The sequence below is a fragment of the Phyllobates terribilis genome, unplaced genomic scaffold (genome assembly GCF_046119375.1).
Source record: "Phyllobates terribilis strain yellow unplaced genomic scaffold, ASM4611937v1 Scaffold_12__6_contigs__length_324123572, whole genome shotgun sequence".
NCBI lineage: Eukaryota > Metazoa > Chordata > Amphibia > Anura > Dendrobatidae > Phyllobates > Phyllobates terribilis.
Genome location: NW_027362772.1, coordinates 124,189,392 through 124,212,568, shown reverse-complemented (window position 1 = coordinate 124,212,568; position 23,177 = coordinate 124,189,392). Strand labels below are relative to the sequence as shown.

The 23,177-nt window shown below is 44.0% G+C and overlaps 1 protein-coding gene across 4 annotated transcripts in view; it reads left to right on the top strand.

The window, feature by feature from the left end:
• The window catches only part of LOC141172257 (uncharacterized), a 38,950-nt gene extending 16,081 nt beyond the window's left edge, over positions 1-22,869 (top strand). For 2 of the 4 annotated variants that reach the window (XM_073656256.1, XM_073656254.1), the window contains exons 4-7: positions 12,786-12,954; positions 13,085-13,344; positions 17,190-17,717; positions 20,012-22,869. In XM_073656256.1, coding sequence (XP_073512357.1) covers positions 13,132-13,344; positions 17,190-17,717; positions 20,012-20,536 — 1,266 coding nt within the window. In that variant the 5' untranslated portion in view covers positions 12,786-12,954; positions 13,085-13,131 and the 3' untranslated portion in view covers positions 20,537-22,869. Of the gene's footprint in view, positions 1-344; positions 589-12,785; positions 12,955-13,084; positions 13,345-17,189; positions 17,718-20,011 lie in introns of those variants that run through there. The other 2 variants (XM_073656253.1, XM_073656252.1) reach the window with 2 other exon arrangements.
• Positions 22,870-23,177: the final 308 nt, after the last annotated feature.

The following is a 23,177-nucleotide window of genomic DNA, read 5'->3' as shown; positions in this document are numbered from 1 at the left end:
GAGGGACCACCAATCGCTATCATCAGTGGAATACTAAGTGATGGCCACGTCTCATGTAATGCAGCTTCTGTAGCTGTGCTGCTGGGGGCGCTGTGCTAGCACTGACTACACAAGCAGTGTATACCCAGCACAGGCGAGTGACGCAGAACACTGTCGGTGGTCTCTCAGCAGCCGTCCACAGTGTCAGTCACTGCCCTCACCCCTCCACTGATTGCAGGTGTGGGACAGCGGAACTAGCGCTCTTACTCTGTAGAGGGCGCCTCAGCCATCTCCCCGCCCCTCTGCCAGCTCCTCAGCTCGCTGGCGCCATCTTTCTTACTGGCATACTGCGGGCAATAGAGCACGTTCATGTCCGCCATTTTGGTTTCAAAGAGAGGCTGATCCACACTTCCGGTTTTGAAATCTGAACCTCCCCACTGGGATGGATGTAACATAACAATACAAGAACATAAACATCGAGGATTCTGTCCCTGCAGCAAAGTGACGGCGGCTACCGGCAATATGGAGGCCAGTGGCGATAATGAGCCGGCTATTGAGAAGGATGCTCATCCTGATGGGGAAGCCCAGCACAGCTGCCTGCTGCACCAGGTATGGCAGCAGATCCTGCTCATCTCCTGGCACATTGCTACTCTGGGGATCTTTATACATAGATTTGTAATATGTATTTTAAGGCATAAATGTCATTTGATACAGGAGTCTACATTATAAATGGGCAGATGTGCTACAGATCATACAATAGTCTGTGTAAGGACAGGGTGCAGGTTACTGATAGTCTCCTCTGATGGATACATGCTAGGCAACATTGGTGCCATATTTATCCTTCTTGACTAGAAAACAAAATAGACTCGGTTTCCCATAGCAACCAATCCGAGCCCATGTTTCATTTCTGAAACTGCTGTGGAACAATGAAAACTGCGCTGTGATTGGTTGATGGGAAATAAGGCTGGGTGTAGTTATTCATAGGCTATGTTCGCACAATCAGGATTTGGGGAGTTTTTGGTGTTGCAGATTTTCTGCAATCATGAAGTAAAATGGGTTATTTGCATTTTTTTTTTAAAACACGCTGCGTGAAAAACTCATCGTGGGAACGTAGCCATTTTCTATGAGTAATGTGAGTTTGGTGAGTTTTTGATGTTGTTGAATTTCACCGCCTATTTATATTAGGTTACTTGTGTTTTTTTTATTGCTTTTTTTTTACATACGCTTTTATCACATTTTTGACTCAGTGGTTTTTGTCTCTTTGGTTGTCATGCTTTAAATAAAGCTGCTTCTTGGTATTTCGTTTTGACAACTTTATTGCTATACTTCAGTCTGGATTTCATGCGTTTTCGCCTCAGAAATGGACTTTGGAGCGTTTTCTACCTGTGGAATTTCCACGCCTCATGTAAGTCTATGGGGAAATTACAGAAAACCCAGCGTACCCGCAAGAGAGATTGCCATCTTGTGGATATGAAACCTGCACCGCAGGAGAGTTTATGGTGAGTAACACAGAAGCTCAGAGCACATGAGATTTCTATAATCCCCATCCACTTTGCTGGAACTGTAAGGTTAAGTGCACACGTAGCGTTTCTGATGCATTTTCGCAGCAAAAACACTTGGTAATCAGTCTGCCAGCTATTGCAATGGCAATCCTGATGTGCTGTGCACATGATGGAGAAATTTCCGCTCAGGATTGGCATTGCATTTTAAAATGCAGCATGTTTTTTCTATGCAGTGTTTCCGCAGCGTTCCCGCTCATTGACTTTAATTGAACCGCAGCAAATCCACAGATATAATATTTATACCTGCTGATTTGCTGCAGTTCAGTTATAGTCAATAGGCCGCGGAAAAACTGAAAAAACGCTGCATAGAGTGGTACGCGGGTCAGCTGGGGAGGACTACTACTCCCATCATCCGACCGCTGATAACAGCGACAGCGGTTCGGCTGAGGGGAGTAGTAGTCTCCTCAGCCGAGCCGGGACTGCGAGCGGTGTAAAAAAAAAAAAAAAACACTATGCTAACCTGTTCGGCACCCCCCGGTGTCCTGATCCTTCAGCAGCCAGCGGTACACTGTGGGAAACGCTCTCACTCCCAGCAGTATACATCGCTGCGCTGCCAGGACCTGGGGTCACGTGAGCTCTCAGCTGAAGATCAGCTGAGAGTTCACGTGACCTCACTTTACAGCACCGGTGCTGCATTGGAACTTTCTTAAGAATGTTCCCACATACGACTGATGTTGAGGTTACCGGGTATGATCAGCTAATGAACCCAAGTGACCTCTCTCCTGCAGCAGAGCCATGTACACTGACTGGAGTGATTTTACACTCCTGTCAGTGTACATTGCTGTCTTCTACAGCAGTGATTGCTTATGTCACTGCTGTAGAAGTGACCCGGATCGCCGAGGGACAATCTGGACTACGCCGTGACGGCAGACAGGTGAGGGATATGTTTGTTTTTTATTTTTTTATTTTTTACAGAAGATCGAGGGATACAGAGACTGGGCGTGAAATAAAAATAATTTTAAAACCGTGTGTCATTTTATTTCATTAACCTTTTCCCGACCGCCCACTGTAGATAAACGTCTGCGCTTGCTGGGCTCTGTGCAGCGCCGACGTTTAAAAATGGTGGGTGGTCTCGCAGTGCTCAGGACCCCCAGGGTCCTGCAAGCGCTGCGATTCCGGTGCAGAGCGTTAGCTCTGACAGGGGACATAATCGGGACCTGATTGGATCAGGTCCCAGTGATGTTAACCCTTTGCTATGTTCTATATGCCACGATCTATAGTGATCGCGGCATATAGAAGATAGAAGGAGGAGAGGGGGTCGTCTTACTTACCTCTCTGACGACCCCTGATAGCTTCCAGGACCTGGGGTTGCTATGGCAGCTGGAGGTCACATGACCGCCTCCAGATCTGCCATATATGGTGTCCTGCCTGGCTCAGCCTGCAGCTGAAGCCAGGCAGGAGACTGACTGTGAAACAGTCAGCGAAGATCTCATGTAATGTAATACATGTCTATTACATTACATGAGATCAGTGATCAGAAAAATAAAAATTAATGTCCCATACAGGGACTAAGTAAAAATGTAAAAAAAAGTAAGAAAACAGTTTTTAAACTGTTAAAAAAAAAATAAAAATCACAAAATAAATAAAAATAATAAATAAAATATTAAACCAATAAATCCGTATATTTTTACAAAACCAAAAAAAGTACACATATTTGGTATCGCCGCGTCCGAAACAACCCGAGCTATAAAACTGTCACACTAATTAACTCCTTCTGTGCACACCGTAATAAAAATAAAAAAAAAACGGAGCAAAAAAATATGCTTTTTCATCATATCTCCAAACAAAAAGTGGAAAAAAATGCGATCAAAAAACAAAATAGAAATAAAAATGGTACCGCTGAAAACGTCATCTTGTTCCGCAAAAAAAAGCCGCCATACAGCTCCATCAGCCGAAAAATAAAAAAGTTATAGCGCTCAGAATAAAGCAATGCAAAAAAAATATTTTTTTCTATAAAATTGTTTTATTGTGTAAAAGCGCCTAAACATAAAAAAAAATACAGTAAGTGTAGTATCGCTGTAAACGTACTGACCCGAAGAATAATGCTGCCTTATCACTTTTACCACACGCAGAACGGCATAGAAAAAACCTCAAAAAACAATTCCTGAATTGTTGGTTTTTGTTAATTTTACCTCCCAAAAAACGGAATAGAATGCGATCAAAAAATGTCACGTACCCAAAAATGGTACCAATAAAAATGTCAACTCGTCCCGCAAAAAACAAGCCGTCACATGATTGTCGGCCGAAATATGGAAAAATTATAGCTCTCAAAATATGGTGATGCAAAAACTAAATTTTGCAAAAAAAAACGTCTTTTAGTGTGTGACAGCTGTCAGTCATAAAAACCCGATATAAATCTGGTATCTCTGTAATCGCACCGACCCGAAGAATAAAGTAATCTAATCAGTTATATCACACTAGGAACGGCGTAAAAAATAAATAAAACCAATTCTTCACCTGCTACTGATTTGTTTATTATGTCTCCCAAAGATTGCAGTAAGGCTCTGCTCACATTTATCCTGCGCTCTGCGCTGAGCACTTACACCAGAGTTTCCATGTAAATCTCTGAAATACGTGATTCAGACGGAACCCATGACGGAAGATTCCCTGTAATGAGGCAGATATAGGCCACTGTGAATGCCGTCTGGCCTGTGATCCCACGGTGTCATTTGTTTTAGGCGTGCATAAAAGTGCGGTTGGCCACAGTTTTGTGCACTTCTCAAAACAAGGACACCGCTAAACAGAGGCCAGACGGAGTCCAGAGTAACTCTGCTGCCTCATTACAATGAATGGATCCCGCAGGGGTTTCATCTGAATTACATCACTTGGAAATTTAGATGGAAACCCCGATGTAAGTGCTCAGCCTAGAGCGCCTTATAAATGTTACGTAAAATGTTCCCAATAAAAGCTTCAACTCAGTCCTCAAAAAAAGCTAGTCCCCACTCAGGTCCGTCATCTGTTAAAAATATAAGGGACTTCCAAGTTACTGGTAGCAGAAAGGCTCTGGAAAAGCGAAATGGCCCTTGCCCCTCAAAAGAAATTCAGAAAATTTTGTGCTCCCAAATCCAAATGCCTATTCTACAATAATTTGTTCTCCAATTGTCAAATAGCGCTCCGTCCCCCCCAGATCTCGCCGTATGGCTGAGCGGTACGATACAGCCACATATGGGGTATTGCCACTTTTAGAAGAAATTGTGTGACACATTTCGGCACCATTTTTACCCATTGCCCTGTGTGAAAATGTAAAATCTGAGGGTAAAACATTTTTTTGTGGTAAAAATATAATTATGCTTTTTTCACTGCCCAATGGTATAAATTTAAAAATTAAAAAATACTCACTACTTCCCTAGATGAATTCCTTGAGAGGTGTAGTTTATAAAATGGGGTCACTTGTGGGGGTTTCTGCTGTTTCGGCATGTCAGCGACTCTTCAAATGTGACATGGTGTCTGCAGCCTTTCCCAGCCAACATAGCGCTCATTTCTCTTCCGAACCCTGCCGTACACCAAAGCAGTGGTTTTCCCCCACATATGGGGTATCGGCGTACTCAGGAGAAATTGCACAACAAATTTGTTATTGCAATTTATCCTGTTACCCTTATGATAATGCAAAATTAGGGAATGAAAAACATTTTTTGTGGGAAAAATGTGAAAATTTTATTTTTACAGCTCAATATTATAAACTTCTGTGAAGCAGCTGGGGGTGCAAGGTGCTCACCACACAACTAGATAAGTTCCCTAAGGGGTCTAGTTTCCAAAATGGTGGCACTTGTGGGGGGTTACCACTGTTTAGGCACATTAGGGGCTCCCCAAATGCGACATGGCGTCCGCTAATTATTCAAACAAATTTTACATTCAAAAAGTTAAATGGCGCTCCTTCCCTTTCAAACCCTGCCGTGCGCCCAAACAGTGGTTTGCCTCCACATATGGGGTATTGACGTGTTAAGGAGAAATTGCACAACAAATTTCATGGTGCAATTTTTCCTATTACCCTTATGATAATGCAAAATTAAGGGATGAAAAAAACGTTTTTGTGGGAAAAATGTGAAAATTTTATTTTTACAGCTCAATATTATAAACTTCTATGAAGCACCTTGGGGTTCAAGGTGCTCACCACACATCTAGATAAGTTCCCTGAGGGGTCTAGTTTCCAAAATGGTGTCACTTGTGGGGGGTTTCCACTGTTTAGGCACATCAGGAGCTCTCCAAACGCAACATGGCGTCTTCTAATTATTCAGACAAATTTTACATTCAAAAAGTCTAATGGCTCTCCTTCCCTTCCGAACCCGGCAGTGCGCCCAAACAGTGGTTTTCCCTCACATATGGGGTATCAGCACGCTCAAGAGAAATTGCACAAAAAAATTTGGGGTCCATTTTTTCCTGTTACCCCTGTGAAAATAAAAAAAATTGGGTCTAAAGTATCATTTTTGTGAAAAAAGTTAAATGTTAATTTTTTTCTTCCACATTCCAAAAATTCCTGTGAAGCACCTGAAGGGTTAATAAAGTTCTTGAATGTGGTTTTGAGCACCTTGAGGGGTGCAGTTTTTAGAATGGTGTCACTTTTGGGTATTTTCTGTCATAAAGACCCCTCAAAGTGACTTCAAATATGATGTGGTCCCTAAAAAAAAAAATGTTTTTGTAAATTTTGTTGGAAAAATGAGAAATCGCTGGTCAACTTTTAACCCTTATAGCTTCCTAACTAAAAAAAAATTTTGGTTCCAAAATTGTGCTGATGTAAAGTAGACATGTGGGAAATGTTATTTATTAACTATTTTGTGTGACATATCTCTCTGATTTAAGGGCATGAAAATTCAAAGTTTGAAAATTGCAAAATTTTCGCCAAATTTCCGATTTTTTCACAAATAAACGCAAGTTATATCGAAGAAATTTTACCACTATTATGTCATGAAACTATCATGTCATGAAAAAACAATCTCCGAATCAGGGGAATACGTTGAAGCGTTCCAGAGTAATTACTTCATAAAGTGACAGTGGTCAGAATTGAAAAAATTGGCCTGGTCACGAAGGCAAAAACAGGCTCTGGTGCGAAGTGGTTAAAATACTTTATTCTGGCCTTGTCTTTTATTGTAAAAGTGGCAAAAACTTTACTACTTAGTAATGGGGGCGTTTTATAGACACCTCTCCATTACTAACCTGGGCTTCATGTCAGCCGCCAATACAAGGCTGACGTGAACCCCAACCCCATTACCCCACTCGCCACCGCTACAGGGCAGTGGGAAGAGTGGAGGCTAAGCGCCAGATTTGGCGCATCTTATGGATGCGCCATTTCTGGGACTCCTGAGGGGTGACATTATTAGCCATGGAGGGGGCTAGTATCCATGGCCCCTTCCCTGGCTATTAATATCAGCCCACAGCTGTCTGTTTATCATTTTCTGGTTAGAAATTGACCCTACGTCAGTTTTTATTTGGGGTCCCCCTGTAATCTAGCCAGTAAAGGCTAAGCAAACAGCTGTGGGCTGATATTAATAGCCAGGGAACATTTTTGGCTAATGGGCCCCTTCCCCGGCTACTAATATCAGCTCCCAGCAGTCGGCTTTCCCTCTGCTGGTTAGGAAAATGACGCGAGAGCCCACGCCATTTTTTTTTTTTTTAATTTTAGGCTCTGTGCCCATGATTCAGACTTAGCTGCGCTTTGGACGCATATTTTTTGCTGTGTCCAAAACATTGTATTCTATTGAATGCAGGTACAACCACATGTGTTCACTGAACCATGCGAATTTACCGCATTCAATACATTCTAGTGGTCACATTTCTGTTATGGAGACTAGTGACTCCGCAAGAGAAATTGACATGCTGCGGTCCTGAAAGACGCGGCGCATGTCAGTATCCACAGATGATCCGCAGCCTCAGATGCACGCAAAGTGGATATGGGATTTCTAGAGATCCCATCCACTATGCTGTAACATCTGGACGCCGCGGGTTTGACGCTGTATAGACACACACCGTCAAACCCGCAGCAGCTCCTGACCTTGGCCACGTACCCGAACTCACCCGCAGCATGTCAATTTCTGTAGCGGACACGCTAGTCTCCGCTGCAGATTTTGACCGATTGAAGTGTCATTATATGTGGTGGATTCACATGTACCGACAACAAAAGTGCAGCATTAGAACACAGCGTTTTAGACGCAGCAAAAATGTGCTGTGTCCAAACGGTGCTTCCTGCTGTTCGTGGGGATTTAGTGGCTAACGAAACAGCTGTGAGCTATTAATAATAGCCAGGGACCATGTTTGCCTAATGGCACCTTCCCAGGCTAAAAATAGCAGCTCACAGCTACCCCAGAAATTACATTAATGGGAATGCTAATGAAGATTGGGAATATGGGATTAGTTGACACCTAGCTCTTTTGTTTGGTGACAACAAGGTGTCAATCAGACTCTTTCATCAACAAAACCTAATTGAAAGTAAAGAGTTAAATAAGCACACAGATACAGAGCAAACACTTTATTTGAAATACAACAGGCAAATTCTTAAATTAATCAATATACTCACCCCAGTTCTGACAGTAATCCAAGGGTTAAAGCAATGTCCCACGTTCCTTTTCAAATAACTTTATTTAGCTAGAAAAAGCATTCATTGATGTACAAAAATGCATTAAAAACGCTTAGAAATCGCTGCAAAACGCGTATTTTTTCCACAGCGTTTTTCCTGCCAAGGAGATGAAGAAACGCTGCAGAAATTTCTGCTTCAAATCCTGAATGTGCGCACATAGCCTAAGGCTATGTTCACACGTTGCATTTTTGTTGCGTTTGTTTTGCTGCATTTTTTAAATCAAATTTTAAGCTGCGTTCTACAGTACCAGCGAAGTCTATGAGATTTCAGAAATGTCATGCGTACACACACAGTTTTTTTTTCCTGACTGATTTGGAAAACTGCTGCTATTTTGCAAACTGCAGCTTGTCACTTTTTTCAGTGTTTTTCAGCGTTTTTTCACCCATAGAAAGCAATGGGTAAGTGCAAAGAACACTTGTATCAGGTTTTGCTGCGTGTTTAGTAAAAAGAGCAGGTACAGCAGTATGTGAAACCCATTTATTTTTGTGATTTTTTTTTTCCCAAGTTTAAACCATAATGTCTTAGTGTTTATGGCAGTTGAGATTAGTGCAGTTTAATTAAATTAGTGATATGTAAAAAGTAAACATTGGTTGACCAAGGTGTGAGATTGAACAATGCCTGTCGCCGACTAAAGTGAGAAAGTAAACTGTGTCCTACAATCTCAATGCTCTACCAATGTCTTAGGCCTCTTTCAGACATCAATGTGTCCTGTACGTGTGGTGACAGTTTCCACACGTACTGGAGACACTGACACACGCAGACCTATTCTATGGGTCTGTGCACGTCAGTGTGTTTCCACGGACCGTGTGTCTGTGGGCAAAACACGCTGACGTATCCGTTTTTTACCCGCTGCACGGGCCGCAAAAGTCCCACACTGATGACACACGGATGACATCCGTGTGCCATCTGTGTGATACGTACCGGCGCCTGGGAATCTGCGCTACAGGTAGCACTGTTCCCAAGCGCCAGGTGCTGAACGCTGGCCCCTTGCGCTGCGATCAGCACTAGCAGGGGCAATGATGAGCTTAGTAGTAGTCTGCTCCCTCTGTCTCCAACTGTAAAAATAAGAATAAAATATAAAATCCTTATACTCGTCTGTCCTAGGTGTCCCCTGCTGTAATCCATGTGACCGCTCATGCCGGGGAGAATGACTCCTGCAGCGAGCGGCCCCTGAGCTGCACTGAGCTCAGCGAGCGGTGTCCTGTCACTCACTGAACTCCGTTACGGGGCCGCTCGCTGCAGTAGTCATTCTTCCCGGCTCCTCGGCATGAGCTGTCGCATGGAATACAGCGGGGAACACTTAGGACAGGTGAATATAAGGATTTTTTATTTTATTCTTATTTTTACAGGTGGACACTGTGGGATAAGACTGCTACTCTCATCATGGTCCCCTGCTGATGCTGCAAGCAGGAGACAATGATGAGGGCAGCATTCAGCACCCGGCGCTTGGGAACAGCGCTAACTGTATGCTGATTCCCAGGCGCCAGTATGTGTGCTGTTAATGCGCCACATGTGGGACACACAGGTGGACACGAATATATCTGGTACAGGTTTTTCCAGTACCGTAAATATCCGGACATGTGAAGCGCACCTTTGGTAAACTTTTCCCCACCAATTCACCCCCCCCCCCACTTTTAGATTTGTAATTGTTTTTTTCATGAATTTTCTGTTCAGAACAGTCACTATTTTTTCAGACATAAAAATCTTTTTCCACTAAATAATTTGATCAAATTGCCCTTCTTACAAAAAATTTTTTTATGGTTTCACATAGGTCTTGCATTGGTGACCTGTGTTCATTCTTCTGTGGTGGAAGCAAAGCTGAACTTTGGGATCCTGAAAAACACAGCAAAACCTGTTTTTTGTAAGCAGCTTCTTTACTGCCAAGAGAGCAGATTTTGCCTGCTGAAAAAAACACAGCAAATACTCAACGTGTGAACATAGCCTAAGACACTGCGTTTTTGACACAGGAAATAATACAGTGTCAAAAATCTCACTAAAATCTCATCGTGGGAACGTAGTCTAATGAGGTATTTGGTGCATTTTTTTTCTGCTGTGTATTATCGTGAGCAAAAAACACAGGATATTACAGTTCTAGCAAAGGAAAGGGATCTATAGAAATCTCTTAACCGCTGTTCTATTTTTTACGCTGCGAAAACTGACCTGCGGTGTGATTTTTGAAATCCACAACATGTCAGTTCAATTGCAGTTAATGTGTAGATTTTCACCATAGGCTTAAATGAGATGAAGAAAATTTTCAGATAAAAAATGCATATGCCTTTCTATTGCATTTTTTCGCAGCAGAAACACACTAGAATCGCATTTAATCCAGTCATGACTGTATCAATAAAGTTTTATCAAAGCCAAATACCATAACGTATGAAACTCAAAACATGACATATCAAGAAGAGACAAAAATCGCGGCTAAAAAATGCTGGTAAAAAAACGCACTCAAAAACACAGTGGGAAAAAAATGCACATCACCTAATTTAGCTGATAGATGCAGAAAATCTACATCATGAAAACCGTCTTTCAGTCAATGGTGAAAGCAGAAAATAACGTAATATTGAGGGTACTTCGGTCTACAAACCGTCATACCCTCTGATTTGTCCCTTGTCTTCATTACTGAGCGAGAGCTGTCAAAAATCAATGACTGTTTCTGTGCTTGCACACTAACACTGGAGGTGACCACCAGCACACTTGCAGTGTCAGTGTGATTGTGCTCATGATGTGGCTCCTGCGCGCACCGAAGCCTGACTCCTGCGCTCTTTACAGCCTGGCTCCTGCGCTTGAGAGCTGTCATACTCCCCTGTATTGTATAGGGAATGGTCGGGTGATGAATAACACAGCACCAGGGTGACTGCCCATGCTCGGGAGCTGTCATATTCCCCTGTATTGCATAGGGAATGGTCGGGTGATGAATAACACAGCACCACGGTGACTGCGCATGCTCGGGAGCTGTCATATTCCCCTGTATTGTATAGGGAATGGTCGGGTGATGAATAACACAGCACCAGGGGGACTGCGCATGCTCGGGAGCTGTCATACTCCCCTGTATTGTATAGGGAATGGTCGGGTGATGAATAACACAGCACCAGGGGGACTGCGCATGCTCGGGAGCTGTCATATTCCCCTGTATTGTATAGGGAATGGTCGGGTGATGAATAACACAGCACCACGGTGACTGCGCATGCTCGGGAGCTATCATATTCCCCTGTATTGTATAGGGAATGGTCGGGTGATGAATAACACAGCACCAGGGGGACTGCGCATGCTCGGGAGCTGTCATATTCCCCTGTACTGTATAGGGAATGGTCGGGTGATGAATAACACAGCACCAGGGGGACTGCGCATGCTCGGGAGCTGTCATATTCCCCTATATTGTATAAGAAATTGTCGGGTGATGAATGACACAGCACCAGGGGACTACGCATGCTCGGGAACTGTCATATTCCCCTGTATTGTATACGGAATGGTCGGGTGATGAATAACACAGCACCAGGGGGACTGCGCATGCTCGGGAGCTGTCATATTCCCCTGTATTGTATAGGGAATGGTCGGGTGATGAATAACACAGCACCACGGTGACTGCGCATGCTTGGGAGCTGTCATGTTCCCCTGTATTGTATAGGGAATGGTCGGGTGATGAATAACACAGCACCACGGTGACTGCGCATGCTCGGGAGCTATCATATTCCCCTGTATTGTATAGGGAATGGTCGAGTGATGAATAACACAGCACCAGTGGGACTGCGCATGCTCGGGAGCTGTCATATTCCCCAATATTGTATAGGAAATTGTCGGGTGATGAATAACACAGCACCAGAGGGACTGAGCATGTTCGGGAACTGTCATATTCCCCTGTATTGTATACGGAATGGTTGGGTGATGAATAACACAGCACCAGTGGGACTGCGCATGCTCGGGAGCTGTCATATTCCCCAATATTGTATAGGAAATTGTCGGGTGATGAATGACACAGCACCAGGGGACTGCGCATGTTCGGGAACTGTCATATTCCCCTGTATTGTATACGGAATGGTTGGGTGATGAATAACACAGCACCAGGGGGACTGCGCATGCTCGGGAGCTGTCATATTCCCCTGTATTGTATAGGGAATGGTCGGGTGATGAATAACACAGCACCAGAGGGACTGAGCTTGCTCGGGAGCTGTCATATTCCCCTGTATTGTATAGGAAATGGTCGGGTGATGAATGACACAGCACCAGAGGGACTGAGCTTGCTCGGGAGCTGTCATATTCCTCTGTATTGTATAGGGAATGGTCGGGTGATGAATCACACAGCACCACGGTGACTGCGCATGCTCGGGAGCTGTCATATTCCCCTGTATTGTATAGGAAATGGTCGGGTGATGAATGACACAGCACCAGGGGGACTGCGCATGCTCGGGAGCTGTCATATTCCCCTATATTGTATAGGAAATGTTCGGGGATAAATAACACAGCACCCCGGTGACAGCGCATGCTCGGGAGCTGTCATATTCCCCTGTATTGTATAGGGAATGGTCGGGGCTGAATAACACAGCACCACGGTGACTGCGCATGCTCGGGAGCTGTCACATTCCCCTGTATTGTATAAGGAATGGTCGGGTGATGAATAACACAGCACCAGGGGGACTGCATTTTTCCCTTTCATTAGCTTCATTATTCTCCATTAGGACAGTGAAATACCCAGCATTTCTTCTCGTAAAGATGGTCAGGAGCAAAATGTGGTGGACAACAGATCTGTGCCAAAGAAAAAGACGTCTAAGTCATTCAAGAGAAAGAAGGATGGAATCAGTAATAGAAAAAGAGCACATTTTTCCCCTCGGATCCGGAAGGATGTAGGTGAGAACCAGATATTAATGATTTTGTTGTTAAACATGAATATATGTGAAGGTCAATAATGAAGGAACAGACGTGTAAGGAGAGCTGACGGTCCTCTTTAAACTCTGTCTTTCCATTTCTCCTCCTTCAGCAGAAGTTCAATCCAGCATTGGTGATTTGGTTTTAGCTGCAGAGTTGATGGAGAAAGCAAATGAGGCAAAAATCCAAGATGTAGGAGATAGGCATGAGTGTATTGTACATGACCATGGCGATTACTGTGTACCTGATGACCCTGAGCTCTTGAAACAGATGGTGAGAGAACTGAAGACGACAACCCATCAGCAGAGCCAGATGCTGCAGTCATTGCAAGATGCACTGGATAACAAAGAGATGCAGTGCCATCAACTCCAGGTAATACAGGCGCTGGCATTGTCCAGGATAACAATGACTAATAACACTGGATCCACCAATAACAGTATGTGGTCACAGCTAACACTGCTCCCTTCCTTTGCACATGCTCATTCGATGTTCAATAGAAAAGCTAGGGGTTGGGGGTCTGACCATTGTGACTAATGTCCATGTCTTGTTGCCTGAAACAAAAGCAAGTATGAGCCTAAAAAATCCAATGACCAGTGTGAAAATTGAAAGATTTCCATTTTTTATATTTAATATATATTGTGAGGGGGAAAAAAAACACAAAAAGTTGATTTAATAAAAAAAGTCATTTTCTAATGATAGCTTCTGTGAAGATCTGAGGTTGTGGGTTGTAATAATCACCGAGGCAGGTTAACAGTGTAACTATTTTTATTCCTTACCTCCACGGTTTTACAGCAATTCCAGGCTGATGGTCACAATGCAATGTCCCCAGTCCACAAGATCCCATCCTGGGGCCGATAGTTCTACTGCCACCGTACCAGGTGATACCCACTGTCTCCCAATGGGGGAAGACTTGAGATGAGGACTCTGTATTCAGTTTGCCGGGATAGGGATCTGTTCCTCTCATGGGGTTTCCCATATCCACTCCCTGATCGCCGATTTGACCTGGGGAAACTCCACACGTAACCAACGAGAACCAAACTCGTGTTCATTACGTCCAAACACGGTGTACTCTGCATCCTGTGGATCCTGGAAGCTGATGAAGGCAAACGGTGCGGCGTCGCTCCCACCACGATTCTTCAGCTCGATGGTACGGATCTGCCGGTACTGAGGGAACAACTCCTCCAGCTCCTTTTCCCGTATATCGCTTGTTAAATTGCCCACATAAATGCTCCCATCCCCAGAGGCCTGAAACCCAGCTAGGGGGATGGTCGCTTGGTGGCCGGGTAAATGGTTTTCTGAGGGGACAATACATGAGCTGACCAGGGTTATGGAAGACCCAGTGTTCCGAAGTCCCTGGGTCTCCTCCCTGATGTCATTTACCTCCCCCGCGTCATGGTAACTGGCATTGTATTTTGTTCATTACTCACCACTGGCGGGGAGTTAGTCTGCATGTTGAGATCACTCTGTTCCCTCTCGGCTGACGCAGTCGGAACCTCACTTTGGCTTAGGGTTACGACATTGGCCCAGTGGCCTAGCTTCCCTGCTCCTAGGTTGCTTCCCAGCAACACATCTACCGGTATGTGCCGTACTACTCCTACATCCACCATTCCATGACTGTGATGCCAGTCTAAATGTAGTCGGGCTCTCCGAATGTTCAGAGATTCTCCTCTGTCTACGTTGACTAACATACGGGTGGCGGGAACAACATTGGTCCGGTACTAGATATTCTTACATGAATGTGACTGAGGCTCCGGAGTCACGGAGCCCTGCAGCCCCCACACCCTCTACCCAGACTGGCTGCAGCTGCTGGTTCATGGTCGCTGAGGCATCCCATCTAGTCCGGGACACTTGTCCTTGTACCACATATGCCTCTTCCTCTTCCGGTCGGGGTAGTGGGATCCTTTCTCCCCTAGCATTTCAGTTCCATTGCAGCACAGTGTTCACCAGTTGGGGACGCAGGTGATGTAGGCTAGAACGTTCCTGGAATTCCCTGGCAAATTGTCTCATGCATCCACAGTCATGGTAGCTTAGCCCCCTCACCCTGACGCGAGCCATACCTGGGGTTTGGGAACCCCCCTTTCCACTCCCCCCACCAGGGTAGTCCAAAATCTTCACCGGTCCATGGGTCTCTCTGGCCTCCCTGTAAGCTCCTGTTCCTGACTCATTGGGACTGTCCTTGCATGTAGCCCTGGTCGATTGGCAGACCAATCATCAGCCAGTCTTGTAGCCTCATGCAGACTGAGTGGTTTTCTATCTGCCACCCATTCTTTTAAGTCTCCTGGGAACTTGGACAAAAATTGTTCCAGCATGAATATATCCAAGACATGTTCTGCTTCCTGAGCCCCCAGTCGTTCTATCCACAGGGTGCATGCCGTACGTAATGTGTTGGCAAACCCCCAGTGCGTGTGTGCACCGGGCTTGTCAGTCTCCCAAAACTTACTTCGGTAGGTTTCAGTAATGCACTGTAACGGTAAAGTAACATATCTGATCCCCGGAAGACAAGTTGTTAAACTGACACCTCATGCAGAAGGCAGAGGTTCTCAAACAACCAGAGATGTTCATCAATATCCGAGGTGTCTTCATTGAACTGTGGTATGTCCCGGTACCTTAAAGATGTGGGCCCCTATCTACTGTCATCCACACTGTGGCGGGTGGGGTACGCTACATGCACACCCAGATGTTTGCTTACCACTGCCGCCTACTCTCCTAGTACAGCCAGCATCGGCCTCAACTCAGTCGGTCGATCTTCCGCCATCTGGATTAGAGCCCTGGGCTGTAGTCTGTCCACAGAGCGGTCCTCCTCTATATCTGAACTGACCGCTTCCTGTGGTTGTTCTCCAGCAACCACTCTAGCTCTCTTTGAGCAAAGGGCTCTCAGCTCCTCCTTCTTGATCCTCTTGTATATGGAGTCTGCCATCTCTTCTGCCAAGTCACCGCTCAGTAACTTTTTCCCCGGTATGCTGACCACTTGTGAAGATCTGAGCTTGTGGGTTCTAATAATCACCTATGCAGGTTGAAAATGTAAGAATTTTTATTCCCTACGGCTACGGTCTTACAGCAATTCTGGGTAGATGGCCACAATGCAATGTTTCCAGTCCACAAGATCCCATCCTGGGGCCGATAGTTCCACTGCCCCCATACCAGTCGATACTCACTGTCTCCCAACTTTTGGTTGGGCCACAGCTTTTTGTATCTCTTGCCAGTATAGTCTGCAGTCACAGCCCATGCTCCTCCAGCCATGACCGTAGCACATGTATGCAACTCCAGCCAGCAGCAGCCCCTCCATTTCCTTGTCAGTGTCCTAAATACCCCAAGCTGACCCCAGAATTAATCCCGGCCCTAGGGAAACATACCCCTCTTCCCCGAAAGCTAACTGTGCATTGATGGTGGTATTTTCCTCAGGTCGAGCCCCATCACTTGGGACTGCATCTGAGACCCCTGTGCTCATGGTTCCACTGGGTCTACTATCCCCATCCACATAATAGGATTAGTGACTGGGAGAATAATGGCTTGAGGCGCCTGAGGCACTAATGAGAATAATGGAATGATTGCTTTACCTGATTACCAATCTTGTGTCTGGCCTTATTTATGCATAAGTTCCAGCACTCATGTTTTCCTCTGCTTACTGTCACTGAATGGAAACATTGATTCCTGAGGCTGAACGGAAGAGCAAGCAAATCTCTAATAAAACATAACAATAAGTACGATGTAACCAGTGCTCCGTGCTCCGCATCCCTTAGAGCCGTGGATTCCGCTCTACGTGCATTAGTCCAATAGTCTTTAGAACAAGGCCATCTCCTCACAGCTTCCCTTTAAGAAAGGTTTATGTCATATTAAAAGTGTATATACCATAGGTGTCTTTCTCACTATTCACCCATTTATACTCCGGAAAGGCAGAGATCATGCATGTCACTCTGACAATTAGGGGGAATGCACACTGTGCAGATTTTTCCTTGGATTTGCATGCCGTAAATCTGCAACACGATAGAGTACAGCTAAGTAAATGAGATGTTTAAAGACTTTCATCTCCATTTGTGGATATTTTCTAGCTATCAGTTGATCTGTGCTGCAAATTTTGAAACATTCAGGATGTTTTCTTTTCTGCTTTGTAATATCTGTGGCAGATCAGCATGTAACACGTTTTGCTGTAGATTTTTGCTACTGTTTTCATTTTACATTTTTACCTGCTTTTATCTATTTTTGTTCCAACATTAAAGGAGAAATGGGAGAATGAGAAATGGGTGTTGCTGTCTGACATGGGGCAACAGATTACAGAGTTGGAGTCAGAGATCCGGAATTTGACTTGTGAGAAGGAGATTCTGGAGAAGAAAAATAAGGAGTTAGAGGAGCAGCTGGAGAGGAGTTCTGGGACAGTCCTGTATTTAGGTCAACAAGTGAAGCACCAGGAGCAAAACAGGGAGGATTCCAGCTTCTGTATGAACAGCATTAAAAATGAGAGCAAATGGGTGCGCTTTTATACAGGCTTCGACAGCTACAGTCATCTCATCGAATTCCTTGGCTTTATTACAGCAGACCAAAAACTTTGTACTGGCAGAATTTGGAAAAAAACAGAGGTGGGACCTCAGAGTGCCTTATGTTTAGAAGATCAGCTCCTCCTTGTACTCACCAGATTGCGCTTAGGTTTACTGCTCCAGGACTTGGCTTTTCGATTTCGAGTATCAGAGTCCACTGTCTCTCGGTACTGGTTAAACTGGACAGAACTTTTACATGCACGTCTTACCCAGGTAAGAACCAGTAGAAAAGTGTATTTGAGGCCGTTTCTGGTATAGTATTTTTAAGTGAAAGCCAGAAGGACGTGGCCAATTTTTGTTTTTTGTGTTTTCATTTGTTTCTCCCCTTTTTCAAATAGTCATGACTATTTTTCTGTTAACATAGATATATGAGCACTTGTTTTTTTGCTGGTTGAGTTTTAGTTACTGTTTAGAGTAAGGGAAAATGGAAAAAAAAATGCAAGAGCTGTAAAATGGTTAAAAAAATGCAATTCAGACATTATTTTTGGGGTTTTATTTTTTTAATTGTGCAGTAAAAATGACCTGACAACACGTCTCATCACTACTATGATGTCAACAACATAATACAATCAGCATCTGCCCTGTGAGGTGCGGACTCGGCACCTGAACCTGTGCCACACACTTCCAGACACGCTCCATGACATATGTATTCATCGTTGAGAGTTAAGGGGTTAAAAGGAATGAAAGAAATAAAGGAAACACTTCAGTCTCTTTCAACTAGTTCCACTTCTGGCTTTAGCTCATAAAACTGCCAGAAAACGTGTGTGTGTGTCCAGCCTTAAGCCCCCGTCACACTAAGCGAGATCGCTGCTGAGTCACAAGTTTTGTGACGCAACAGCGACCTCAGCAGCGATCTCGTTACGTTTGACACTTGGCAGCGACCAGGCCCCTGCTGTGAGATCGCTGGTCGTGTCAGAATGGTCTGGACATTTCTTTGATCGTTGAGGCCCCGCTGGGTAGCATGCATCGCTGTGTTTGACACCTTACCAACGACCTTGTTGACGACTCAGACACAGAAACACATAGGCGTGCATCGTTATACAGATCGTTACGGGTCGCCGCATCGTTGCTGCGTCGTTGGGAAGATCTGACTGACATCTCACCAGCGACCACATACCGACGCAGCTATGATCCCTGACAGGTCGTATCGTTGTCGGGATCGCTGTAGCGTCGCTTAGTGTGACTGGGCCTTTAGGCTCTGTTATCTTGTTTATTGCTTCCACTATTGTGCAAAACTTTTAGGCAGGTGTGGAAAACATGCTGCAAAGTTAAAGCTTCCCGTTCACATTAGATGGCTGTTGGCTGAATGCTTCGGCCGATCTTGTGACCGTCCGCCATTTCGTCTGACTCTCGCATACACAGGAACGCTCTTTGGCTAAATCCTCCTGTATTCTCTATGAGAAAGCTGGCGGCTCATCATCGGGAGAACAAACCAGTCGACATCTTCCCCAACAGTCAGTTATCCAGCATCAAAAATAGAAGTATCAATCGTTTAACTTTTGCATTTTTTAAATTATTTTTTATCAAAGAGATTTTACCATGATAAAAAAAATGCATCCTCTCAAAATGATCGGGGGAAAAAATACTTTTCTCACATAGAATTCCATTTGTGACATGCAGCCTTATTCTTCATCCAGCAGCAGCTCATATCCTTCACGTGGCCCCAGGCAGACAGCGGAGTGCTCGTAGCTCAAGGCCGAGCAGGTAAGTCACCATTATAAGGGCTCGCTCACACGAGCGTATACATTGGATGAGTGCTATGCAATGTTTTATAGGATAGCACTCGGACAATGTTATACTAAGGGGCACTGCCCGTCAGCATTTTTTTCCGCATACCGATTCGACATGAACCCGATTCGGTCACGAGAGAATCTCCGCTGGTGTGAGCGAGGCCTTACAAGCACTGATGACCATATGATGCAGGCACACAGTGATGATCTATATAGCTGTCTGTTTATACTATGACTGATGATCACTTTCTACCATAGTAAAGACAGCTTTCTTTTTTCGTTCATTCACTTTGCATTTTATTCATCCATAAAAATAAACTATTGACACTTCTATTTTTGAAAGCTTCTTACTTTGCTGCATTTTCCTACAACTGCCTATTAGTTTTGCACAGCCCTGTGTAGATAATATTGAATAATTCTGTAAATCTCCAGTGCTGTACAGACACTGTGTATCGCGATCAAGTGATGACTTTGAAGTCCCAAATTGACGGCAGTGAAGCAGGTGTAACAATGCGCAGACACCAGTTTTCTGGAATAACCACATGAAAGTTTGCCATTTTGTGAAGCCCCATCACCACTTACACAGGCATACCAATGATAGGACTCATTACTGATTTTCAGATATGCCGACACGTATCTAGTTTGACCCAATGTTTTTTTCTAGACAACCCCTTTAAGGGTTCATCCCACCACTTCTACAAAGTGCTAGAATATGTAGATCTTCCTCAGTGACAAGTATGGGAGAGTTGTGGTAACATTGTGTTTTCTTATTTCCAGATACCCATACTGTACAGTGCCCGATATCTGGAACTCTTTGAGCCAAAGAGAACGGTGCAGTGCCAAGGCCTTACTTGTACGATAATGGACTGTACAGACCTGTTCTTTGAAGTACAATCCAAAGACCGCGCTAAGCCTTCTCCCAGCCATCCCTCCAGGAATCATTATCTAAGACGTGGCTATGCTGTTGCTTCTTCCAATGGCTTCATCACTTTTTCATCAAGCTTACCCTTTGGAATAGCTACTAAAGTAATGGATGGCCAGCCTCAAGAAGAGCTGTACGAAAGGAGAAGTCCACAATTACAATTACCAGATTTTATGCAAAACTTTCCCACCCTGCTGTCAGATCAGCAGAAGGAGATGAGTAGACAGGTTTTAAGTATTTTGAGTCTCATAGACAAAGCTCTCAACTTTCGCTTTTTAAAGTGTGTATATCCCCAGAATATGGAAGCACAAGTAGATAGAGCCTGGGTCATCTGCTGCTACTTGGCTTGTTTGCTTCATGATCCAATGGGACTATCATAAATCAATTCTAGAAGGCTCTGAATAAGTACATGAAAAGGCACAAGTTCTGCATTGCAACAGATCTCCGGGATGTGTGCTTTGCTTAGCTGGGTCTCATCGATCAGCTGTGTGAAGGGCGCAGCGCTCGTTCCCTCTCGGTTGCCTCTCCAATATCTGAATTGGGACACATGGTCCAGTGGCACCAGAGTTTGGTGATGCCCATACAAGTGAATGGGACAACAATGCAAAGTCTTTCTTATGAGCCAGACTGCAGCGATCACACGACTATCAGACTCCCACAGATCTGATATCGATGGCCTATCCTAACAATAGGCCATGCATTGATAAATGTTGGAGAACATCTTTAATACACAGTCTCCATTAATATGTTACAATACACTTTTACTTTAGGGTAACTGATGGGTTACCTTTTTTTTCCTTACAGTCTTAGGGCTCTGACGTCTGTTTTATTTCATGTATGAGAAAAATCGTTCTAGTTTCATCAGTGGTTTTGTTCAGTGTGATCCAAGTTTCATCAGTTTTGTTTTGGATGAGAAAAATAAAATGTTTTTCTACCTTCTATCTAGAAGTCTGTGGAAAACAGACCCATAGACTTACATTGCCGATATTTATCCAACACTCGAATTAATATCGGACATGTGGTCATGCTGTGTTTGCCTGTCATGGATTTTTAAATGTATCCAAATAAAGGCTGAGAACTTTATCCTATGCTGGAGCACTTTCTTTTTTCTTCTGAATATCGGACATGTCTCCACAATTTCGCATGGATCACTCGGACATGTGAACAAATAGGTACGAGTTCTACCCGTGAAAAACACAGATATAAATTATATGCGAAAAGTGGACACCCGAATGAAACCGTAAAGGGAGCGTCAGCACAGACCGACTGTTCAAAATTAGTACAGGTTCTCTGTGTACCACAATCATTTACCTACACCTTCCCACCTTCTTGTTTTCCATCTTTCTCCACCCTGCTCTGGCTCCATGAAGCCCGAGCTGTCAATCAAAGAAGGGGGTGGTGGGGATGGAGATTGAGGGAAAACAAGCAGGTGGGAAGGTGCATATACATGATTGGCCGTACCATGATGCACCAAGCGTCGGTACTTAGTTTGATCAGTCATTCTGTACTGACAGTCCCTTCCCTTTAAACAGATTTTCCATTAGGATAGGCCATCGATATGATTGGTGTTGATTCCAACTCGAGGCTTCCTAACTAGGCAGCTAGAAAATATCAATTACCAATCAGCGGAACAGACTGCAGCGTTCTCATAAACTTTCATAGTTTTCATTAGTGGTCTATATTTGGTACTGCTGCTAAGTCATTCAAGTTAATGGGACAAAGCCGCAGGACCAGGCAAAACCACAACTAATGTATGGTGCTGAGCCTGTGTAAAGAATGAAAGGGATTTAATTCCTTTTTTATCTTAAAAAAAAAACGTTATTAATATAGCTGTATGCTAAACCATTTTTAAAAAGGAAAGTCCACTGGTGTTCATTCGTGGTCTGCTCCCAGGTCTGCATAGGCACAGTGAACACTGCATAGATCTTTTCATAATTTCATATTCTAATTTACAAAGTGGCTGTACCATAGGGATGACAGACGGTAAAGGGTATGGACATCGTCCCCATGGAAAAAATAGGAATTAGTCCTGCCGGTAATTGTATTTGCAGGAGTCCATCATGACAGCACAACAGGAGGTTGTCCTACTCATCCTTTAGGGACAGGAAACACATGAGAGGTTAAAAGCCCCCCTCCACCTCACCCTCAGTGTTTTACCAATCACCACACCAGGATGGATGCAACTCTATTTTATTGAATTCTCACACACAAATGTTAACATCACGTAAGTATTTGGAATTCAGGGGAGGGAATGTACAGTAGTGTAAAAAATAATAGCAGTCCAATATGACTAACTGGATTAATCACTATTTTTGATATAAATTATATTACCACATGTCAAACAATATACCAGTTGGTGCAGTAGATTCTAAGAAAACCAACAGACTCGGCGTTCATGATCTGCATGGTTTTGAATCTGTATTTGAATAATTAATTGAAAGGGGGTGTGCTCAAAATAATAGCAGTGTGGAGTTCAATTAGGTCAATCATTCTGTGAAGAAACAGGTATGAATCAGGTGGCCCTTATTTAAGGGTGAAGCCAGCACATGTTGTACATGCATTTCTCCTTGAAAGCCTCAGAAATATGGGTCGTTCAAGACATTGTTCAGAAGAACAGTGTACTTTGATTAAAAAGTTGATTGGAAAGGGTATAGGGAAAATATATATTCTTGTACCGTGTTAGCCAGTAGATAGAAAAATATTTAGATTTGAGAGTCCTCAGTGGTTGATACCTTTTAATGGCTAACTGAAAAGATGGTAACAAATTGCAAGCTTTCGAGACTGAGTAGTCTCGAAAGCTTGGAATTTGTTACCATCTTTTCAGTTAGCCATTAAAAGGTATCAACCACTGAGGACTCTCAAATCTAAATATTTTTCATTGGAGAGGGTAAAACTTATAAAGAAGTGCAGACAATGATAGGCTGTTCAGCTAAAATGATCACCAATGCTTTAAAATGGAAAGCAAAACCAGAGAGACGTGGAATAAAACGGAAGACTACCATTCGAATGGATCGAAGAATA